Source organism: Puma concolor, chromosome A1 (genome assembly GCF_028749965.1).
Source record: "Puma concolor isolate L17-30 chromosome A1, mPumCon1.1.hap2, whole genome shotgun sequence".
Lineage (NCBI taxonomy): Eukaryota > Metazoa > Chordata > Mammalia > Carnivora > Felidae > Puma > Puma concolor.
In genome coordinates, this window is record NC_141667.1 from 242,259,015 (window position 1) to 242,278,002 (window position 18,988).

Sequence of the window (18,988 nt, forward strand, 5' to 3'; positions counted from 1 at the left end):
AGCCCCATATTTCCACCCTGAGAAACTTTTATTTTGATCCAGGACCATCATTCCCATTCCCAACACTTCACACAGCAGAGAATGGCCGTCAGCAGTCCAGGTGCCCATGTGGGGCAACAGGCAGGCAGGGGTGCAGCACTCACACCTGGGTCCACTCAGCAGGGGGGTCCCGGGGCCCTTTAGGCCTTCCAATGCGCAGGTTGAAGCCTGGAAGAAGGGCACCGTGGGTTTCGTGGAGAAGCTGAGGTGTGGACATGTGTGGAAGGTCATCCTCAAGCCTTCAGGCCCTTGTGATTTACTGCAGCCACATCCACAGGACTCGGAGAGTGGGAGCCCCATGCCACTATCGCTAAACCCCCAACACCTGGTTTTCAGTCCAAGCTGCGGTATCCCAGCAACCCAGGCTTTGACTTACCTAGCCCACCGGTCTGAGCTCCATCCACCACGTCCTCGTAGGCGTCAGGCCCAGCGGGGCTTTGGTCAGCCAGAACTGTGGGCAGAAAACCACCCCCCACCCCCACGGATCGATTCAGGCAGCCCCGTGGAGCTCTGGAACCCACCCGGGGCAGAGCCTCATCCTCCAAGCTCCCAGGGGTTGGGGGTGGGGGCCTGGGGGCCGGCGCGGTAGGGGCGGGGCCAAAGGCCACCTCCGTCCGGACGAGCTGGTGTCGCCAGAGAAACGGACCCAGACTTAGGGCCACGGCTAGGCCTGGGGCACTTCCGGCCGAGCCGGGGCGGGCAACAGTCCCAGAGGCGCGGCCGGAGAGGCACCGACGTCAGCCTTGGCCGTGACCAGGCCGGCCTTAGGGGCGGGGGTCCTCGAGGCCGCGGGGCCCTCCACACCCGCCACACGCCGTCTGGCGCAGGAGCTGGCGGGCGCCGGCCCTCCCAGCCCACACCCCGGCGGCCCGGACTCACCGCGGCCGGGCGGCGCCCCCTGCGCCTCCTCTGCGCGCGCCTGCGGCCTCCGGGCGCGCGGCAGCACCTGGCTGTAGAGCGGCGCCTCCTCCGCGCCGCGCCCCCGCGCCCCCGCCTCGGGCCCCGGGGGCGCCCTGCGCTTCTGCACCACCGCGTACGTGTCCGTGTCGGCCATAGCGGGAGCCGGGGACCCGGGCGCCGAGATGCTCCTGCGGGCGGGGCGGGCGGGGCGGGCGGGGAGGAAGTGAAGACGCCGAGTCCCGAGGAAGGAGTGGGTGGGGACCGCTCGCGGCGCGCAAACCGCCCGCTTCCTTCCCGCCCGAGGCTGCTGGCGGGTCGGGAGAGGGGGAGCGGGCGGGTTTCCGAGGCGAGAGGGAGGGGCCTCTGGGTGAGGGGCGTCTCGCTGTGCGTCCGGAGGGCCCCGCTAGTTTGGTGGATGGAGGGAAGGGGCCAGCCTGGCGGGTGGAGGGCGCAGCGTATTGGTATTGCGGGGTGGTCCTGTCGTGCAGATGTTTGAATAAAGGAATGAGGAAGTGGCATGTAAAGGGGAGGGAGGGACGGCCTCAAGATGGAGAGCTAGTCTTAAAGAGGAGGGGTGACATCTCTGCTGCAAAGGAAGGTTGGGTCTGTGCCCCCAGCACCTGACACGACGCCTGACAAGTGGGCTGCATCAAGAAATATTTGCTAAGTTAATGACTGGGGAAGCAAGGAAACGGCTAACATTGAGGCGAGCCTTAGAAGCAGAGGCAATGAGATCTCTGGGATCAAAGTGTCGTCTTGGGGCAGGTTCCCAGAGTGCAGGCAAAGAGCGAGCCAGTGAATGTTTGGTAAATTGAACAGCAAGGAAGGGGCCGGTGTTGAAAGGGCGAGGAAAGGGTTACCTTGGGCATGAGAAATTGGAAAGGGAAGAATGAGGAGATAGGGCTGGGTGCCTGAGGACCTCACCAGGCTAATGGCGTGTGGTGGGAAGGATCCGGAAGGAAAGGGCGTCATCATAGAGTGGGGTACAATTCTGGGGAAGGACAGGAGGGGAAGGCTGCGAGGCGTGGAGGAAAGTTGCCAGACCCCTGATGGAAGTCACCATGGACTCTGGGGGGTAAGCTGAGGCGGAGTCTGATAAGGTCACAAGGAGGAGAACAAAGGTAGATATCATAGTCAGTCCCTGCTCCCAGAGGGAGTCCAGGGGCTAGATGCTGCAGTGATGGTGTCCACAGACCTCTGCTCTGGTCCTAGTCTTGAGGGTGTTTGATGGTGGACAGGAAGACAGTAGGCAGAGGCCTTGGTACCTCCTTGAAGTTCTGGTAAAGGGGGCTGGAGGTGTGGAGTGCTGAGAAGAACATCTGAACCACTAGGTTCCTATTCCTGTACTCCTCCTCGTGGGGGAAGAGGAATCATCAAAAAGGGAAGACAAGAGGAAGAGGCATGTGTCCTTGAATTGAGGAGACTAAGGCTCTCACCTTTGTCTGCACAGCTACAGGCCGCTGCTTTCTCATCTCCAGGACCACGCTGAAGAGGCTGCAGTTAGGTGGGATCATGTGGAGAGAAAGAGGACACATGAGCAGGACCTGGTGGCCATGGGCCTGCACTGCACCCAAGCACACATGCCCTATTCATACCTGGGTCAAGAGCACCTGTTTAATCCACAGTGCACGGGACACCTGTTCACCCACAACCTGCACTGACAAGCCAGAATAAGAGTAAGCTGGGTCAGGACCTGCCCACAACCCCTCTTGTATGAGGCATTTGGGGTTTTCAGTGAGGGCCCTAACTGGGGATCCCCTGCAGCACATTTTGATTCTCAGAATCCCCCAATTACAATTTAAAAGAAAACACTTTTTAATTGTTTACATTTGTTGAGCATCAACTGTGTGCTTACTCCCCAGCAGGCAGTCGGTGCCCAATAAACGCTAAATTTCAGTTGATGTGGTGTGAGCTGTGTAGCCTCAGGTTTCTCAAGAGGCACTCAGTGCTGATGCATAGGGGCACTTGTACCTCAATGTTTATAGCAGCACTTTCAACAATAACCAAATTATGGAAAGAACCTAAATGTCCATCACCTGACGAATGGATAAAGAAGTTGTGGTTTATATATACAATGAAATCCTACTTGGTAATGAGAAAGAATGAAATATGGCCTTTTGTAGCAACATGGATGGAACTGGAGAGTGTTATGCTCTCTGTGAAATAAGTCATACAGAGAAAGACGGATACCATATGTTTTCACTCTTATGTGGATCCTGAGAAACTTAACAGAAGACCATGGGGGAGGGGAAGGGGGGGGGAAGATAGAGAGGGAGGGAGCCAAACCATAAGAGACTCTTAAAAACTGAGAATAAACTGAGGGTTGATGGCGGGTGGGAGGGAGGGGAAAGTGGGTGATGGGCATTGGGGGGGCATCTGTTGGGATGAGCACTGGGTGTTGTATGGAAACCAATTTGACAATAAATGTATTAAAAAAAAAAAAAAGAGGCACTCAATCTGCAAGACTGGCTCCAAGTTCTGCACTGGCCTCCCTGCCTCCCTCCCCCACTCCCAGTCACCTCTGTCTCACCACACTCCCATAAAACCCATTTCTTAAACCTGCAGTGGACACAGACAGGCCTGGGGCCATATCCCTGGAGGTGATGGGCTTCCTCCGCCATGGTGAGCACATGTTCAGGATTGCTAGTGACTCCTCTGTCTGGCCAGGACATATATTGCAGCTGGTACACAGATCGGCATTCCTGAAACACAGGAAAAGAGGGACAAATAATTAAAAAAAAAAAAAAAAAAAACATTTATGAGTACCTACTACATGTCAGGCTCAATTCTAAACATCTTTCATTTAAATCCAACAGATAATAACTGAGAAGATAAGTACTATTGCTAATGCCCATTTTACAGATGAGAAAATGGGAGACAGAAAACAGCTCTCCCCATATGGGAGCCTCCTCCTCCCTTTTCAGTACCTTCTGAAAGGTGACCTAAAGTGCCCTGAGTATGATGTCTGTGTTCAGCCATGTCTCCCTTGTCTGAGGATGTGGGGCAGGTGGGAAGAGAAGGGAGAACAAAGACTACAGGTGCCAAAAGACATTTACAGAAAACAAAGCATTTCTGATTAAAAATCAAAGTCAAACAACATTGTTTTTAAAACGCATTCAGCTAAAACATCCCCCATGGCTTTCCTGAAGGAAACATTTGATGGAGGAGGGAAAGAAGAAATATGATTAAACACCCCAGCAAGCTCATTTATAGTGAAAAAAAGAGATTTCCTTTGTTCTACAAGAGTTTTATTGCACTTCTCATGTACCAACTGTATGTATGACTTGAGGTGACAGATTTTCCTGACTTTTGAAATGTTAAGGGAAATAAGGATTTTAAGAACTTAACAAGGCACATTTGTATAACAGAGATAATCATGATCATAGTTAAAATGCAAAATGAATGCATGTATTGAGTTATGACTATTTGCATACTAATAAGTGTGAGGGGGCTGTGGGAAAACTGTTCATCCTTTCAGGCTCAGCCCAAAAGCCTTCCACCCTGAGAATCTTCTGTGAAACCTCCCTAACATTCAAGACTCCATAAAACACTGTTCCCACCTCTGCTCCAGCTTACCAGCACAGTGAAGAATAGTCCAATCTGTAGTGGTTCCTGTTCTTGGTCCCAGTAATGCTCACACTTTTTCTTCAAAAAGGTAAGGGAGAAAGGGCAAGGAATAAATAGGGGCAGTCTGCTTTAGAGTTCTAGCTCAATACGTCCACACTCTCACAGGACACCTCAGGCATTGCTGCTGGAAGCACAGACAGCTGCAGCTATAGTGCAGGCCAGCTGGCAGAGCCTTGTCAGATTAAACACACACAGACATAGTGGTGACTTGAGCTTCTGACTATGCAGGAGGAAGACAGGCCAGAATATTCTCATACTGTAAGCAACTAAAAAAACTGGATATGTTTTTTATGAGCCGCTATTTTCAGACATTGGACCACAGGCATGCAGGATTGTGATCACTGAACAAAGGGAAACACATGGGTTAAATCTTATGACTACTCCAGCTTACTCCCTAGAGGCAGTCACCAGGCTGCAGGACATGGGGAGTCCAGAGATCCTACCGAGTTGAGGAGCCAGAGATTACGGCTAAGGGAGGAGAAGGCAGCTAGAATTTGAAGGGCAGAGTCCTGGAAAGAACAGAGATATGCAAACAAAAGTAAACAAACAAACCTCCAGAAGTCTGCATTTGGTCCCCTTGACTATTTTTAGCTGAGTAATAATCTGAGCAAATATGTCATGAAACTAGGCAAGAATAACTTCCCAAGAAAGGAGAATAACTAGGGACCTATAAGATGAACATTCCCTGCAATGTTCATAATGGGACAGAAATAATTTACATTCCTTCCAGCCTGAGTGGAGAGACCTGACTGACTATAAGGGCATTCAGTAGGGAATCAAAAAAGACCACACTTTAGGAGTAGAGTGAAATCAGTTCCAGAATAAAGGCCACTCTAGACCTGCCCTACAAAAGCTTAAAAACAAACCTTAAAATGATCAAACATCAAAAAGTAACTTAACTACCCTCCAGAAAAAGTCCAACACTCTTTAAAGGAAGACAATAAAATCCAACAGTGACCTGTGTAAAATTAAAAATGTCAAGCATCCAATAAAAATTTACTAGACACACTAGCAAACAACAAAATCCCTAACCAGGAGAAAAATCAGTGAAGACAAGATCCGGTAGGGATGAGGAAAGAATAGACCTTTAAACAATTTTTAAAAACATTTTAATTATACTTGAAGATGAAAAGGCAAACATGAACATGATGAAAGTGAAACAAAAGGTATAAAGAAGACCTAAATGGAACTTCTAGAGAGGAAAAATAAAATACATAAAATAAAAAATTCACTGTCTAATAGTAGATTAGACATAGAAGAAACAATTAAAAAAAGACCATGACGACATAGCAATAGAAACTATTTAAAGTGGAAAAAAGAAAAAAAAATGACTGGGGATAAAATGAACATCAGATAACAAAAAGAAACAAAAGTCAGCCAAACTGGCAAGGAAGAAGTCAAGCCTTCACTATTTGCAGATGACATGATACTCCATGTAGAAAGCCTGAAAGCCTCCACCAAAAATATTGCCAGAACTTATTTCAGCAAAATCACAGGATATAAAATCAATGTACAGAAAACTATTGCATTTCTATACACCAATAATGAAGCAGCAGAAAAAGAAATCAAAGAACTGATTCCATTTATAATTGTGCCAAGACCCACAAGATACCTAGAAATAAGCCTAACCAAAGAGGTAAAAGATCTGTACTCTGAAAACTATACAAGTCTTATGAAAGAAATGAAAGAGGACACAAAGACCTGGAAAAACACTCCATGCTCACAGATTGGAACAACAAACATTGTTAAAATGTCTATACCCAAGGAAATCTACATATTTAATGCAATCCCTATCAAAATACCAACAGCATTTTTTCACAGAGCTAGAACAAACAATCCTAAAATTTGTATGGAGCCACACAAGATCCCAAATAGCCAAAGCAATACTGAAACAGAAATGCAAAGCGGGAGGCACCATGATTCTGGACTTCAAGCTATATTACAAAACTATAGTAATCAAGGCAATATGGTACTGGCACAAAACAGACACAGAGATCAATGGAACAGAATAGAAAACCCAAAAATGGGCCCATAACTATATGGTCAACTAATCTTCAACAAAGCAGGAAAGAATATCCAATGGAAAAATGACAGTCTCTTCAACAAATGGTGTTGGGAAAATGGGATGGCAACATGCAGAAGAATGAAACTGGACCCACAAAAATAAATTCAAAGTGGACGAAAGACCTAAATGTGAGACATGCCACCATCAAAATCATAGAGGAGAATACAGGCAGCAATTTCTTTGACCTCAGCGGAAGCAACTTCTTACCAGACAAATCACTGGAAGTAAGGGAAACTAAAGCAAAAATGGAGTATTAGTGTTTCATCAAGATAAAAAGCTTCTGCACAGCAAAGGAAACACTCAACAAAACTAAAAGGCAGCCTATGGAATGGGAGAAGTTATTTGCAAATGACATATCTGATAAAGGGTTAGTATCCAAAATCTACAAAGAACTTATCAAACTCAGCACCCAAAAAACAAATAATCCAGCTAAAAAATGGGCAGAGGGAATGAATAGACATTTTTCCAAAGAAGACATCCAGATGGCTAACAGACACATGAAAAGATGCTCAACATCACTCATCATCAGGGAAATACAAATCAAAACCACGATGAGATGCCACCTCACACCTGTCAGAATGGCTAAAACTAACAACATGGGAAACAACAGATGTTGGTGAGGATGTGGAGAAAGAGGAACCCTCTTGTACTGTTGGTAGGGACACAAACTGGTGCAGCCACTCTGGAGAACAGGATGGAGGTTCCTCAAAAAGTTAAAAATAGAACTACCCTATGACCCAGCAATTGCGCCAGTAGGTATTTACCCAAAGGATACAAAAATACATATTCAAGGGGGTACATGCACCCCGATATTTATAGCAGCATTATCAACAGTAACCAAACTATGGAGAGAGCCCAAATGTCCATCGACTGATGAATGGATAAAGAAGATGGGGTATATGCATACAATGGAATATTATTTGGCCATCAAAAAGAATGAAATCTTGCCATTTGCAATGATATGGATGGAGCTACAGTGTATTATGCTAAGTGAAATAAATCAGACAAAGACAAATATCTTATGATTTCACTCATGTGTGGAATTTAAGAAACAAAACAGATGAACATGGGGAAGGGGGGAAAAAGAGAGAGGGAAGCAAACCATAAGAGATTCTTAACTATAGAAAACAAACTCAGGATTGATGGAGGGAGGTGGGTGGGGGGATGGGCTAAACGGGTGATGGGTATTAAGGAGGGTACTTGTTATGATGAGCACTGTGTGTTATATGTAAGTGATGAATCACTAAATTAACTCCTGAAACCAATATTACACTATATGTTAACTAACTAGAATTTAAATTAAAATTTAAAGAAAAGAAAAAGAAATGTCTGTTTATGCCTTCTGTCCATTTTTTAATTGGATTATTTGTTTTTTGGCTGTTGACTTGCATCAGTTCTCTATATATTTTGAATACTAACTCTTTATTGGATATGCCATTTGCAAATATCTTCTCCCATTCAGTGTAGGTTGCCCTTTAGTTTTGTTGTTGTTTCCTTTGCTGTACAGAAGGTTTTAATTTTGCCACAGCAATCAGAAAGAAAAGGAAATAAAAGGCACCCAAATTGGTAAGAAAGAAGTAAAACTTTCACTATTAGCAGATGACATGATACCCTATAATCCAGTAATCGCAGTACTTGGTATTTGAGAATATGAAAGAATATGAAAACATTAATTCAAAATGATATATGCACCCCTGTGTTTATTACAGAATTATTTACAATAGCCAAGTTATGGAAGCAGCCCAAGTGTCCATCAATAGACGAATAGATAAAGAAGATATTCAGCTATAGAAAAGAATGAAATTTTGCTATTTGCAACAACATGGATGGATCTAGAGGGTACAGTGCTAAGCGAAGTAAGTCAGAGAAAGACAAATACCATATGATTTCAGTCACATGTGGAACTTAAGAAACAAAACACATGAACGAAGAAAAAAAAGAGAGAAACCATAAAACAGACTCAAATATAGAGAACAAACTGATGATTACCAGAGGGGAGGTGGGGAAGGGGGAATGGGTAAAACAGGTAAAAGGGATTAAGAGTATGCTTATCTTGATGACCACTGAGTAATGTATAGAATTTTTGAATCACTATGTTGTACACTGTAACTAACACTGTATGCTAACTACACTGGAGTTAAAATAAAAAATTAAAAAATTAAGTGAAAGATAATCTAAAGCAAAAATAATAGCAGTGTATGGTAGAGTATTTCATATTTAGAATTAAAATCTATGGCGACAATAACGTGAAGCATGGAATGGGAAAATTGAAATATGCTAAAGTTCTTATATTTTAAATGAAATGGTATAATATTATTTGCTGTGATAAATTAGACCTAACTTGTAAACTCCAAAGCCACCACTAAGTACATAATACAAAGAGGTATAGCTAATAAGTCAATAATGACTATGAAATGAATTCATAAAAATTCTCAGTCTGAAAGAAGACAGAGAAGAAGAATGAAGGGACAAAGAACAGATGGAACAAATAGAAAACAGAAAGATGGTAGGTTTAAATTCAACATTACTGATAATTATATTAACAACTAAATACTCCAAATAAAGGCAGAAATTGTCAGACTGAATACTAAAGTAAGTCCCTACAATATGCCACCTACATGACACTTTAAAAATAATGATGGGGGTGCCTGGGTGGCTCAGTCTATTAAGCATCTGACTCTTGATATTGGCTCAGGTCATGATCTCACGTTCAGTGAGATCAAGTCCACAGTGGGGCTCTGCGCTGAGAACTCAGGGCCTGCTTGGGCTTCTCTTTCTCTCTCTTTCTGCCCCTCCCCCATACACACACACACACACACACACACACACACACACACACACACACACACTCTCTCTCTCTCTCTCTCTCTCTCAAAATAAATAAATAAACTCAAAAAAATAAAAATAAGGATGAACACAGATTTTTTAAAAAAGTAAAAGAATGGAAAAAGATATGCACACCTGAGTAATTTAAATGGCTGTATTAATATCAAAGTACACTTCAGAAAAAGGAATATTGCCAGAGATAAAAAGAGACCTTACATATTGGAAAAGGGATTGATTCATCAGGAAGACATAATCCTAACTGTATATGTACTCAATTACAGATTTTTAAAATAACTGAAGCAGAAACTGAAAGAACTGAAAAGACAAACCAGATAATTTTAAAATTAGAAAATTTCAATATTATTTCAGCAAATAATAAGGCAAGTAGACCCCCTCCGAAAAGGCCATACAAAACATAAGACTTAAATAACATTATACTAATTGTCAATTATAGAACAGCTGGAGACTTCACTCCTCTCTCAGCGATTGATAGAACATTTAGAGAAAAGTAATCAGTTAAGATTTATAAAATACAATAAAGATACAAAAATATTAAAATGTCAACAAAGACACAGTAAATTTGACTGACTTGATATTTATAGATCATTCCGCCCAACAAAAGCAGAACACACATTCTTTCTGAGTATTTACCAGAATATCTACCAATAATTAACCAATAAATACCAGAGTATTTACCAATATAGACCATATTCATAAGACCATAAAACAAGTTTCAGTACATTTAGAAAGATTGAAATCATATAAAGTTGTTCCTTGACCACAGTGGAATTAACTAAAAATAACAGGAAGATATATGGGAAAATCCTCAAATATTTGGAAACTAAGAACAACTGTGGTAAAATACCACGAGTCAAAGAAGAAACCACAAGGGAAATTAGAAAATATTTTGAACTAATTGGAGAAGACACAACTTATCATGTTTGTGAGATGTAGCTAAAGCTTAAAGAAAAGTGAATAACACTAAATGCTTATACATAAAAAAAAAGAAAAATTTCAAATCAATGATGTAAGTTTAAGAAATTAGGAAAATAAGAGCAAGTTAAACCTAAATAACCTTTAGGAAGGAAAAATGAAGAAGAGAAGATATTCATGAAATAGGAAATGAAAAAAAAATAAAGAAAATGAGTAAAGCCCAAAGCTGCTTCTTTGAAAAAAAATTAATACAGCTGATAAACCTCTAGCCCAGAGATGGCTAACATTTCCTATAAGGGCCCAGATAATAAATAACTACTTTACACTTTGTGAGCCATTCAATCTACCCATCTTGAAACTACTGAAATCTGCCATTGTAGTATGAAAGCAGGTATACATGATATATAAACATATGAGTGTGGCTATATTCTAACACATTTTATTTACAAGAAAAAAAAGAAAAAGGCTGCAAGACAGACCTACTACAACAGCTAAAGTTTGCCCATCTTTACTCTAGCCAGACTGACTTAAGGAGTGACAGACGCCGACCACAAATTACCAAAGTCAGGAATGAAAAATGGACGTCACTACAGATTGTGCATACTCCATGATCAGCCATTCGCCCGGGGCAATACTTACCCACCCCACAACCCTGTCCATGCAGGCCAGAATGCACAATCATGTGCCTTCGATGCTGATATATGTTTACTGAGGAACTAATTTATGCTAACAGGCAAAATAGAGATCCCTGCCCTCCTGGACTTTCCTTCTTATCAGGAAGATGGAGAATAAACAATGTGTAGATTACCTTGTATGCTAGAAGTGAGAAGAACTGTGAGGCAAAAAGGAAAATAGGACAGGGAAGGAGAGTGGGAGTTCTGGGAGTTTTAAATGATGTAAGATCCAGGAAGGCCTCATGGAGGAAGTAGCCTTGAATGTTCCAGGCAGAGGGAACAGCCAAGGCACAGGCTCTGAGGCAGAGCCATCCCTGACACATCTGAGGAACAGCAAAGGCCAAACTGGCTAGAGCAGAGTGAAGGAAGGAGAGGCAAAAAGACATCAGAGCTGTACCAGGGAAGCCAGAGTATAGGACCTGATGGTCTATGGTGCAGATTTGGGGTGGGAAGCCCAGCAGTAGAGGAGTTGTGAACACTGCAGGGATAAGCACCATGAATAAGACGAAAGACAGCAACAAAAAAATTAAAGAGCAATAGTGGAGTCACTCCAAGAACTGGGCCTTTCAGTAGTAGCATTAGGGAGGTGCTAGCAAGATTTCTCTTGCCTTCTCCCTGCACAAGGAAGTGCATTCTAGAGAGCTGAGAACACCTACCTGCCCATTCTCCATATCTCGACATGCCTTCAGGATCACGGAGACACGAAAGATAAGGGGAGACAGGAATGATTTGGGGACAGGAAAAACAAGGCCAAGGGAGGACTCAGAATGTTAGCTCCCCCCGCCCCCCCTGAAAGCTAACCTTGAACCCAAACTCCCAGACCAGGCGCCAGAAGTCTAGCAAGGTGTGAGGCAGGGGTCCCTGTGTGGTAATATAGGCCCGGCTTCCGTCTGCTCCCTGATAAAGGCTAAGTTCACCACCCAGATCCTGTTGTCACCCCCACCATGTCCACCCTGTCCCTGACTCCCAGCCTGACTTGGATGAAGTTGCCATTGATGTAGTGGCCGTGTCCCTCCTCCTGGAGCAGGGACAGGACCACTGGTGCCTGATCATCTGCCAGTGGGAGAGATGAGAAAAGGCACCAAGCCCCTGACAGCCTCCTGGATGAAAGCCAGCAGGGATGCTGCACACGCAGCAGGGGTCCACCTAGGTACACTCATGAGCTGCTCAGGAGAAAGGCAGCCACGGGGGTGCCTGGGTGATTCAGTTCATTATGCCTCCCGCTCTTGGTTTCAGCTCAGGTCATGGTCTCAGAGTTGGTGAATTCCAGTGGAGCCTGGAGTGGGGCTCCCGCAGGTGGCAGCATGGAGCCTGTTTGGGATTTTCTCTCTCTCCCTCTCTCTCTCTCTCTCTCTCTGCCCCTCCCCTGCTCACACTGTCTCTCTCAAAATAAATAAATAAATAAATAAACTTAAAAGAACAAAAGAAAGAAAGGCAGCCACTGCAAGGATTGGCAAGGACCTGGGAGGGAGTGCTCTGGGAGCAAACTGGGGTGGACTGGACTGTGCTGCAGTGAGGGGTGGGTGCAGAGCCCCATCTACTCCTGAAAGCCCCTGACTTACTTGGAAGCACATCTTTGTGGTGGTTTTTCCTCACATTCCCTGGCCGACTGCCAGCCTGGGTGGAATGCACAGGCTCAGTCTTCCATGTGGCTAAGCAGGCCTGGATGTCCTGGTTGGAAGGCACACCAAGCAGACCAGGGGAGGGAGAAGGAAAAGAGGAACCAGATCAAAGTCCTGGGGCACAGAGTGGCTTGTAGGGACACAAAGCACGTGGCCTGTGAGAGGCGAATGCAGACTTTTCCGGAAAGCATGGTGCCCTGCTAATGGTAGTGACCACGCGCCTTCTCTGTGCCAATGGCATTGAGTCATCGCCAGGTCTTCCCCAAGTGGGTACTATTATTGATGTCCCCACCGCGTAGGTAAGAAAGCTGAGGCACCACCACATGGTTGAGTGACTTGGCAAAAGTCCCCCTCCCCCCCCCCCCCCCCCCCGCGCCCCAGGAAGCGGCACAGTGAGGGTGGCATTCAGACCTCTCTGCATCTACCCTATACACTCAATTGTATTGTATTGCAAACAATAACTATAACGTAGTATGTATTTAACAAGCATGATATATGATACATATAACAATATACACTGTATATGAATTATAACGTATAACATTACTTATGTAACAAAATATTACAGATACCTTGTTACTGTTAGATTGTTATTAGTGGCGACTGTATTACTATCCTCCTCAGCTACTCATAATCAGACGGTGATAAGTAACACCTACCAAATGCCTACGATGCTGCATTACCGTTCCCTACGCACGGCTTGCACCTCCCCCCTGTAATGCTGACAGTGTTTATAACTAGTGACAAAGACGCCTACAAAGTGAGCGCTCAAGATGTGCTAGGCGCTCTTTTAACCTACACCAGTTTCTCACGCCACTTTAGTCGGCAAGGGCCGCATTTCACCCGAGAAACCAACGCCAGAGGGGCCACGTGAAGCACCCGAGGCCACAGCGTCTATCAGAGCGCGGCGACCACACCCGCCTCAGCGGGGCCTCTGCGCTCCTCTTCCCCCAGCCGTTTCCTTCCCAGAGAGGCCCTGGTGATCGGCTTCCAGCTTGATCCTGCGCCTGCCTTCCCTTGCTGCGCAGTCTTCTGCTGCTGCCCAGACCGGCAGTGGGACGAGGTCACGGGAGCCCGGAGTGTGCGCGGTTCCGGAGCGGGACGCTGTCACGAGAGCCAGGAGTGTGGGCGGTTCCGGAGCGGGATGCGGTCATGGGAGGCAGGGGTGTGCGCGGTTCCGGAGCCGGACGAGGTCATGAGCCAGGGGTGTGCGCGGTTCCAGAGTCGGACGCCGTCACGGGAGGAAGGGGTGTGCGCGGTTTCGGAGCAGGACGAGGTCACGAGAATCAGGGGTGTGCGCGGCTCCGGAGCGGGACCTGGTCATGAGAGCCAGGGCCGTACGCGGTTCTGGAGCGGGACGAGGTCACGGAAGCCACGGCTGTGCGCGGTTCCGGAGCGAGACGCGGTCAGGGGAGCCAGGGCTGGGATGGGCGCGGTCCAGCCAGGCAGTTAGTGGATTCGCTTTCTGGGGCCCTGCAGGCGGAGGGCGAAGACAGAGACAGGGGAGAGAGTGACAGACCCGTGCTGGGGAGAGAACAACTTACCTCGAGGCCGGGAGACAGCCCCGGACGCCGACAGAGGGAGAGACGGAAGGAGGGCAGACCTCCAGACAGTCCAGGACTAGGAGCCGAAGCGCACCGTCTGGCGGTCCGCTCTCGCCCGCTCACGCTGAACTCGCCGGCAAGGGCCACCTCCTCCCGGCAGCCCGCCTCCAGCTGCTCCCGGACGCTCCGCTCCGCGCCACGTCCCAGCTGCGGCTCAGACGCCGCGGGCTAGCTACGTCGTGTCCGAGGACTGAGCCCCGAGCCAGTGGCCAGTATCCAGCATGCTGGAGGCGCGGCTGGCAGCGGAGGCCCCGCCTCCGACCTTGCGACCCAATGGAATCGCGCGACAGCCAGCAGGGCGCGCCCCTCGGCCAAGGCGTCCGGAGCTCTCCTTGGTAGCGCCCGCAGGCTCCGGGGCCCGTAGCAGCCAGCGCGGCGGGTCGCCTGCGGCTGTGCGGCGGGACTGAGTCCGGCGCCCGCGCCTCGCTTGGTCTGCGCGCGGGGCACGTCGGGTGACACCGCACAATCCCGCGGACGCTTCCTCTTGCTTGGAAGCCCGGGGCCAACCTTCCAAGTGCCCGCGTTCGGTAGATGGCCATTCGTTCTCGCCTGGCCTCCCCCGTCGGGTCTCCCTGAGACATAGACTGGGCTCCGAGCCGGAGTGGTGCTGCAGTTGTGAGTGGACACGGTCGCCGAGATCGAGCTGCCACTCTTGCCTCGAGGACCCTGGGTTGGGGATGTTCTTCGCCCGTGCGCTGTGGCGGGGCGCGAGAGAGGTCGCAGGAGGTTGCGGGGGGGGGGGGGGGGGGGTGACACCTGTGCACCCGTGCTGTGAGAAAGACCTAATGGAAGTGGATGCTTCTGTATCTCCGTATTTCCTGAGATTCCGTTTCCTGGGTCAGGCTAAGAGGAGCTGGGGAAGCAAACAACCAGTCTTAATTCAAGGATCTCAACCCGCATAAACCTGCCGGGAAACAGAACTGACCACATAGAAGTGGGTTGGGGGCGGGGGGAGGGAGGGGAGATGTTCTCAACGCTTTCAAAGACCTTCTCCGTTTTGCTGTCCCCACACCCTCACCTTCAGAAAATAGGCAGGAAAAGGCCAAAGGACAACTTGGTGACCCAGTTCCCCGGGTCACCAAGGGGAGGCTGGAGAAAGCAGAGAGGGGCCTAGGGGTCCCGCCTGGGTAGATGGGTTAGCCCACCCTTCACCGAGGTCATGGAAGGAATTTCTGGGGGTGTCACTCGAGGGGGTATCTCAGGAGTCCAGTTTGAGGTCATCAAGCTCTCAAAGGGTAACGGATAGGGTGAGGTCTTTAAGTCATTGAGGGGTTGACAGGGTCATTGGTTCAAGTTGTGGATTTAATTCATTAGGGGATTATTAGAGTGTTGTTTATGTTAGGGATGGGCATACTTTTTTAAAAGTCTTTTTGGTCTTTGGTCTTGCTGGCTCTGGTCTTGTTCTAGCTACCAACTCCACCATGGCAGTGTGAAAGCCATAGGCAACATGTAAAGGAATGAGTGTGTCTATGTGTCAATAAAACTATTTGTGGACACTGAACTTTTAATTTCATGTAGTTATCATGTCACAAAACATTCTTGTGTGTGTGTGTGTGTGTGTGTGTGTGTGTGTGTGTGTGTGTGTGTAGCCTCAGGCTGTGGTTTGCTAACCCAGGTTTAAGTGACAGAAGTCAAAGTGGATGATCAGTGGGGATGTTTCATTTATTGAGGGATTACTGTGGGCTCAGTATTTATCAGTTTCATCTCTAAGACTTCAAAGATGGTCAGTAGTGATCACTGAGGATGGGCATTGATAGTGAATTAATTGGAAGTCAGTTGAGAGTTCCTTGGGTGTTCATGGGGCATCGTTAGTGGATGTTACTAGCAGTCGTTGGAGGTCAGTGAGACACAGTGAAAGTAGCTGAGGGGCTGTTGGGATTGGGAGTGGTAGTTTAAGTAACTGAGAGGTCAAAAGAGGGAAGGTCACTGAGGGATCCTACTCAGGCCACAACAGTGAATGCCAATGAAATCACTGAGATTTCCTGGACAGTTATTGGTTTTTGGAGACTCAGGGAAGTGGGACACAGAAGTATCAGGAACTTTGAGAATATATGGATGTTCAATGGAGGACTCATGGACACTCTTGAATCCCCGAGTACTCATGGATGCTAATGGTAGTTATTAGGGACTAGTGTATACCGGAGTAAACGAGGAAGAGTCACTGTGGGATCATGAAGGGTCTTTTGTGGACCGTGGTGTTAGTGGATATCATTAGAGGTCAAAGGTCACTGGAAACTGGTGGTACCTGAGGAGTAGGCGTAACACTGAGGGGTCATTGGGCCATCCATATCATCTATGATGGTGACTGGGAGGCAGGGAGGCTGACCCAGAAGCTGGGTTCTGGCTAACTGGAGATCTTCTGTCTGACTAGTGACTGAGGGTCTGTTTGTCCAGCGTGTGTGCGGGGGTGTATCTGTCTACCTGACTTGACAGTTGTCTGTCCATCCAGCTGGCTTGGTGGGGATGTATCTTTTATCCTGCTGAGGGCCTGACTTTTTCATAGGCTGGAGTCTGTCTTTACTGGCAGAACTTAAGACTGTAGAAGGTAAAGCTGAGGTTTGGCTGGCTAGTTGATTGGGTAGGTGGGTATCTCTCTGCTGGGGTAGTGTCTGTTTGTCCGTTTGTGGGGAAGGTGTCTGTCCTTGAGGGATATTTTCTTTCGGTTGGCTGTGGTCATCTTCCAAATGGCTGGAGCTGGGGGTGTCCATGTGTCTGACCACAGGTCTTTCTGGATGTCTGGCTGGGTGTCTTCCCGTTTGTTCAAGAATATGTCCATTTGTCTGGCTGTCTGTCCCTCTGGAGTCTGTTTGTTTCCCTGGGATTTTGTCCATCTAGAAGTCTGTCTGTCTATCCAGGGGTCTGTATGTTTGTCCGTTTGGGGATCTTTCTATGTGGCTTGAAATCTTATGGCTTCTGAATAGAAGTGGCTGAGACTTCCAGCTGGGTTGGCTGTCGGTCTTTTTGGCTGCACTTTCACCCCCACTCCATGCCCCCCTGTCACTGTTGAACTTGCCTGGCTTCCCGACCGTCTCTTCCTGTCTCTCCAAACATCCAAATGCTCCTGGCTTGCCAGCTGCTCAGCTCAGGCTGGGTGTGGAGGGTGGGAAGACCCCCGAGAGCTCCTCCGGTAGCCCAGCCGCACCTCTCTCTTCCCCCAGAGAATTGCACACGCTGTTCTTACAGTGGGATTTACTGCTGCTAGTGGCCCTTTTGTTCACGCTACTGGTCACAGTCCCATGCAGTGGGAGCAGATGGCATGCCTCTGAAGGTCCCGAGTGTTGTGACGCCCACATGCCACATGCGGGTCTGCCTGTTTGCCAGCTCAGAGTGCTCACTGACTGGCCACTCAGCAGGGCCAAGTGGACTGGTTGCTGGAGGGTGCCTGCAGAAGTTTTCCTAAGGCTGTGAGGAACCCAGGCTGAGCTGATGTTGCAAAGGGGAAAATGGTAACTTTACAATGGAGAAACATAGTGGATATCGCCTTAACCCTGGCAGTTTGGTGGCAGATGCAGAGACTATTGATAATACTACTTTACAGTTCTTCTCTGGCTCCCTTTTGATAGGCAAAAAAAAAAGGGCAGAAAACGTTGAAAAAATTCTCCCACTGCTCTTGTTAAAAACCTGCAGGGGCGCCTGGGTGGCTCAGTCGGTTAAGCGGCCAACTTTGGCTCAGGTCATGATCTGGCGGTCCATGAGTTCGAGCCCCGCGTCGGGCTCTGTGCTGACAGCTCAGAGCCTGGAGCCTGTTTCAGATTCTGTGTCTCCCTCTCTCTGACCCTCCTCCGTTCATGCTTTGTCTCTCTCTGTCTCAAAAATAAATAAACATTAAAAAAAAAATTAAAAAAAAAAAACAAAAAACAAAAAACCTGCAGGCTGGGTGGGCTGACCTGTTGGTCTAGCCACAGTGTGGCATTTAGCAAACAGGAAAAATGACACTGTCTCCAATGGGAGGGGCAGCTTGTGCCCACCAGTGACTGTAGCTAAGTACCTTTGGAAGGGCTTTTGTTAGTCTCCTTGAACTTTCCTCAGCGGTTTTGGATTTCATTGTTCTGAATTGAGGATCTCTCCTGGTCCCTTTATGGGGCAAAGAGCAGCAGCTCAGAGCTGAGGAAACACAGCCCAGGGAGAAAGCCACCTTATCCTTTCTCAGTCCTGCTGCCAAACCACATGATCTCTCTGTGGAGGGCTTGTTTTTGTCCTTGGAACTGCCCTGCTGTTCTGCTTTAGAGAGGGAGGGGGGAAGCCCTCTTCCTTATCTTTAAAAACGACATCCTTAAAATGTTTATACCAACTTTCCCAGGCCAGCCCCACTTCTTCCAGGACAGAGCCTGGTTATCTCCATCACCTAGAGTGATCTCCAGATGCTAGTGCATGTCTGTGGAGGAAATAAACTCAGCTCCGCGCCCTCTGCGCTGACAGCTCTGGCTCCTGTGAGCTCTAGGCAAACAAGTGCTCCAACAATGCTGCAGCATCCCGGGGCCTCTGCATCCTTGGCGTTCACTTTCTATACACAATTTTAGCCCGGTGCACACACACCTCTGTATGTGGCACTTTATTTTGAAAAGACCAACTGGCCACATTCTGTTAATCTTAGTCTGGCTGGGGTCCTGCATAGCTAAGGGCTCTTTGGTTGCTGAGTGCAGAACCCATGGCATCACAACCAAAGGGAGGTATGGGTCTGTCTCCACCGGCTTCTGC

The 18,988-nt window shown here is 47.6% G+C and overlaps 1 protein-coding gene across 1 annotated transcript; it reads right to left on the reverse strand.

Annotated features, from left to right (window-relative positions):
• Nucleotides 1-9: 9 nt before the first annotated feature.
• PTPN18 (protein tyrosine phosphatase non-receptor type 18) lies at nucleotides 10-16,566 on the reverse strand. The gene is given in 17 exon segments (XM_086717733.1): nucleotides 10-207; nucleotides 416-490; nucleotides 919-1,127; nucleotides 1,851-1,930; nucleotides 2,205-2,291; nucleotides 2,376-2,494; nucleotides 2,556-2,596; nucleotides 3,499-3,641; nucleotides 3,867-3,929; nucleotides 4,516-4,584; nucleotides 11,721-11,767; nucleotides 11,874-11,961; nucleotides 12,041-12,117; nucleotides 12,627-12,793; nucleotides 14,325-14,437; nucleotides 14,553-14,722; nucleotides 16,536-16,566. Coding segments are annotated over 17 exon segments (1,647 nt in total). The 3' UTR covers nucleotides 10-139.
• Between the last annotated feature and the right edge of the window lie 2,422 nt (nucleotides 16,567-18,988).